This window comes from Monoraphidium neglectum (assembly GCF_000611645.1).
Source record: "Monoraphidium neglectum strain SAG 48.87 unplaced genomic scaffold scaffold04264, whole genome shotgun sequence".
In the NCBI taxonomy this organism is placed as follows: Eukaryota; Viridiplantae; Chlorophyta; class Chlorophyceae; order Sphaeropleales; family Selenastraceae; genus Monoraphidium; species Monoraphidium neglectum.
Genome location: NW_014009365.1, coordinates 1 through 4,782, shown reverse-complemented (window position 1 = coordinate 4,782; position 4,782 = coordinate 1). Strand labels below are relative to the sequence as shown.

General features: G+C 67.2%; 2 protein-coding genes across 2 annotated transcripts; both read left to right on the top strand.

Annotated features, from left to right (window-relative positions):
• Positions 1 to 14: 14 nt before the first annotated feature.
• MNEG_14117 (hypothetical protein) lies at positions 15 to 1,274 on the top strand (the record flags this gene model as incomplete). The annotated part of the gene is made up of 3 exons (XM_014037412.1): positions 15 to 519; positions 748 to 921; positions 1,156 to 1,274. Coding segments are annotated over 3 exons (798 nt in total), but the record flags the coding sequence as incomplete, so codon positions are not given.
• A 1,947-nt stretch (positions 1,275 to 3,221) lies between these two features.
• MNEG_14116 (hypothetical protein) lies at positions 3,222 to 4,514 on the top strand (the record flags this gene model as incomplete). The annotated part of the gene is made up of 5 exons (XM_014037411.1): positions 3,222 to 3,233; positions 3,329 to 3,428; positions 3,586 to 3,766; positions 3,969 to 4,122; positions 4,260 to 4,514. The coding sequence occupies 5 exons, from the start codon at positions 3,222 to 3,224 to the stop codon at positions 4,512 to 4,514; spliced, it is 702 nt and encodes a 233-aa protein (XP_013892865.1).
• Between the last annotated feature and the right edge of the window lie 268 nt (positions 4,515 to 4,782).

Below are 4,782 nucleotides of genomic sequence, written 5' to 3'. Positions count from 1 at the left end.
GAGCCACCGTCGAGCGGCTGCTGGCGCTGCCCGGCCGGGTGGCTGAGGTCGCAGTCGGCAGCGGCCACGGGGGCAGCGTCGATGTCAGGGATGCAGGCGCTTCGCAGCCGTCGCGCTCGCGCACAGCCACGCCCCGTGTCAGCATCAGTGGTGCCGGCTCTGGGCAGGGCACGGAGGAGGGGGCGGACGGCGGCGCGGCGGCGGCGGCATCGCCGCTGGCGGCCGCGTTTGCGCACGTGACTGTTGCGCTGGGCGCGTCCGCGGGGCTGAACGGCGCCAAGCGCAAGCACGCGGGCTCCGCGGCAGCGGACGGCGCGAGTGACGGCGGCAGCGCGAGCGGGCTCATCCAGGCGCACGTGCCGCACTGCGAGCTCGAGCCCCAGGCGGCCGGCGGCGGCTGCGGTAGCAGCGGCGCGAGCAGCAGCAGCAGCAGCAGCGGCGGGGGCGGCGGTAGCGGGGAGGGCGCGGGGGAGGCTGAGAAGGTCCTCAACCCTGAGCTGCTGGATGAGGGCCATGGAGGTGGGCAAATCGCAACACCCGTCGGACCTGCTTGCGCTCTGACGCTGCAGCGGCCGGCTTTGCACGGCGCCGCCCCGAGGCGCCCGGTGTGACGCGCGCTGTTCGCTCGCGTTGAAATACACAGCGAGCGACCCCTGCAGCAGCCAGCCCGGCCCCTTCTTACAGACATTTGCGCTGCCACCGCTGCTCAAGCGTGCCCCATTGCATAACCCCCCCCCTCCAAAACAGGCCCCAGTGTGCTAGACGGCCTGCTGCGCGGCTTCCGCCGCACCACCTGCAACCGCGTCGCGCCCGCCGGCCACCACGCCGGCCTCTCCTCGTCCGACGACGGCATCTCCTGCGGCGTCTGCCTCGACGCGCTGCCCGCCACCGCCATCCTGCCGTGCAAGCACGTCATGTGCGGTGAGCGGCGGGCTCCCTGGCGCGGGGTGCTTCCGGCGCTTGCGGCGGAGCTGCTGGCATTGAACACCCCGGAATCAAACCTGCCACCGTCCCCGACAGCGATGCCCGCATCTTCAAGGCATCAAGGGCTGCCTGACATCACGCGAGCCTTCTGCATGCTTGCGCGTGCGGATCCTCCGCTCACAAACCCCCCCTCCACCCCCTCCCCACCGCTCTGCCTGCACCCGCCCCCAGTGGACTGCGCCCTGGACATGTGCAAGCGCTACTCCCTGGGCACCGCCGCCTGCCCGTTCTGCCGCGCCCTGGTCGCCGGCTTCCGCCAGGCGACGCACGACGAGATGCGCCAGCACTGACGGCCGCTGCCGGCCCGTCCCGCGCAGGGCCGATCGCCCCAGCTGGCCTCGCCCTAGCGCGGAGCCGCCAACTCAACCAGGACCGCTGCCGAAAAGAGCAACGGTTTGCAGGCGGGAGAGCCGCATTCTTACGCACCAGCATATCTGCAGCTGTCAGCCGCCAGAGCGCGCCAGCTCGGGGTGCGGCGCTGCCTCAGGTGGCGGCGCCGCCGCCCAACGAGGGCCGCTCAGAGACCACCAACGATTTTCACAACACCCATCGCAGCGGCTTGTTCTGGGTGTGCGCCTGCACACGGCGCTGTGACTACCCGCTATCGCGCTCTGGGGTTGGGGCTACCGCACGTCTTTTGGGTGGCAGGTATCAAGTGCGTTCCTTGCGGCGCCCCTGCACCATCGCGCCCCACCTTAAACCCTACGTGGGCCCACACGGCCCATCACCCTGCGCCAGTAGTGCATCGATCGCGCCCCAGGCAGCACGCGGGCCCCTGCCAATGAGAGGCCTGGGGCAGCGGCGCGCCATCTGGGCTGCTGGGCTGCACCGCTCGTGGCACCGCTCATTGCGTGCGCGTGGGAGCGGCAGGCGAGACGCAGTACTGCATGATGTTCTGAGAGGCGCGCGCCCCGACGAAAAGGGCTCCGGCTCGGATGTTTGCGCGGGCCTGGGCCGTGTCGTGGTTGTCGGCAAGCCTGGCTGCTGCCGCGGGCGGTGCGCATGGGCCGGCTGTCATTGCCCCCCGCTAGACCTTTCATTTGCATGACCCCTCAGCCACTCAGCTGCGTGCACGGTTCCTGGCCTACCACCTGTCTGTGTGTGCCCACCATTGTGTATTTGCTTTTTATGAAGTGAGCAGCACTGCCCAACCACCATAACTGCGCAAGCAAGCAGCCTCACCAGCTGTTAGTCGCCCGCCTCGTGCTCTGTCAACCAACTTGCGGCAGCCACGCATTTGTGCCCACATGAAAAAGTGGCTGATATTTCACGGCATCTACACACTCTCACCGAGGTAGTAATTCACACTTTGGCTTCCAGAAGCCCGCCACAGCATGTTGCCACTGCCCCAAGAGTCGCAGACTGCAGGACTTGAGCTGTCAGCCGGCATGAGCCACCCACAGGATTCCCATGGCATCCGCGCTTGAATCTTGCTGCATGCTGAGGCCGCATGTGCCTTCGCACATCAGCCAGGGTGTGGCGCAGTGGGGCGACAGCGCTCCGGCCTGCACTGAGCGCGCCTGCCCTTGGCTGGAGAAGTCGGAGTGCACGCGGTCCTGCAGCCATCGCACACCCGCTTGGTCGTGTGGCTGGGCTCAAGCTAAACGCTTGTGCACGTTCCGCATCAGCAGCACGGCGGCAGGCAGTGCAGGACGCAGTCCTTGTTTCAAAGCAGCCAGTCATCAGTGCGGCAGCGGCGGCTTGTTGTGAAGAGAGCCGAGGCAGGATAAGGAAACAGTGCTAAAATCGAAACATTGGATGTCTGCATGAGCCGTTCTCCACGTGTACATGTATGCCTTTCGACCCTCAGCGAGGCACCGTCGTGTCACCAGGCGTGGTCCGTGCCTCAGTTCACAAGCACGAGCGTCATGCAAACACATCAAGTCGTTGTGCTGAATTATTACGAGTTGCATCGCACCAGCCACCCCGACGCTCAACACTGTAGATCATCAGCTTTCTCGGCGGGCAGCGAGGGAGGACAGTCACTCTAGCCAAATAAAGAGCTGTCATACGGCGTACCTCTTGTGTCCCACGGGGCGTGGTGAATGTCACGCACCGTCTGCTCTGTGGTGAGTGCCCCGAACGCCGCGGGACATGGTTAAGTGCGCTGTCTTGTAAATCATGAACGTATGTACGGTGGCTGTGTGCTTAAGGGCCTGCTCTCCCTCTGGCGGTGCCCGTCTTTCTCTGCACAGACAACCAAATGATCAAAAAGTGAAGGAACTTGGGTTCCCGTCATGAGCGTTCAGGTGCGTAACGAGGATGGCCCGGCTGTGTTGCATGCGCGCGCCCAACCAGAGCAGATCACGATTGTCCATCGGCTTGGCTGCCTCGTGCAATGCAGGACGTGCAGATGTCAGAGGTTGATGACCCGCTGTCAGAGCCGTCGCTGCTCGCCGCGCACGGCGATGGTGGTGGCGGGAGTGCCGCTCAAACTGCACCTGGTGAGTACAGGCAGCTCGCATGGGCAGCGGACGCGTCACCCGCGCCGCGTTGGCGTCGGTCCGGGCGTTCCAAACCTGTGCAGCAGATTCTTTGTTTGCGGTGTCGGAGTGACACATAGAGATAGTCAAGGACCGCCAATATGTGTCCTCGTTGCAGGCGAGGGGCAGGCGGCGGCGGCGGCCTTTGGGGCCCCGCTTGGAGCACCAGGGCTGGTGGCGGGCGAGGGCGAGGGCGGCAACGGGCAGCGGGCCGGCGGAGCGGCAGAAGTGGAACCAGGAGCAGGAGGCGGGGCTGCCGCCACAGCAGCTGACGCAGGGCGCGCCGCTGCTGTACTGAGGTGCGCGCCTCTGCCTCTGCCTCTGGGCTGTTCTGAGGTTTTTCCACGACGAGGGGGGCGGGCCCAAGCCTAGCAGGGTCGGGCCTCCTGCCACAGCTGCTTATGAACCCTGGGACTGTCCGCTTGTATATGCTGAACGCCCGAGCGCGGGCGCTTACACGCCCACCCGTACAAATTGGGCTTACCTTGCCTCGCTTCGCAGCAGCAGCGGCGGCGTGCCAACGGAGCCTGCGCACCAGGCGGCTGCGCACTCCGAGCGGCAGGCCGCGCCCACGGCCCTGTCCGTCGGGGCGGCTGCGGGCGCTGGCGCACCTGAGGCGTGGGGCGCGCTTCATGCGAGTCTCGACGCGCCGCAGGTGCGCGCCGTCACGCGTGCAGCCCGCAGAGTGTCAAAGCGGACAGGGTGTTGCGTTGGCCTCGCAGAATGCTTCACGGTCTTTTCATGGCTGCAGCGCTCTGACCTGTATGCACAACGCATGCGTGCCTTTTGCAGCAACAGGAGCCTGGTGCTGGCGCGAGCGACCAGGCGCAGTGGAGCCAGGGGCATGTGCACGCCACTGTGCCGCCCGTGGCCGAGCAGCCCGCGGTTGCGCCGCCCGCGGCCCCGCACCAGCAGCCATACCAGCAGGCGCACCAGCAGGTTGCAGCGGCGGCGGCGCAGGGGGCGAGGGCGGCGGCCGGCGGGCTGGTGCACCCCGGGGCGGATGAGGGCGGTGATGGCGAGGACGAGGAGGAGTACGACGGGTGAGCTCGGGGCTGCGCGGTGCAGGGGGGTTGGGGCGCGTGCGTGATGGCCTTGGCAGCGGAGGCCTGGGGTCCCATTGCGGGTTGAGTCGGCCCCTTTGTGCTACAGCGGCTTGATTTGGTTTCGGTCGAGCAAGTTCTGCGTTTTCTGCTTGCCCGCGCAGAACCGATGACGGCGACGCCGACGGCGAGGACGAGGAGGGCGGCCGCGCCCCCCGCGCCGGCAGCGCGGGCGCTGCGCGCCGCAACGCCGGCGCCCCCCAGCGCGCGGT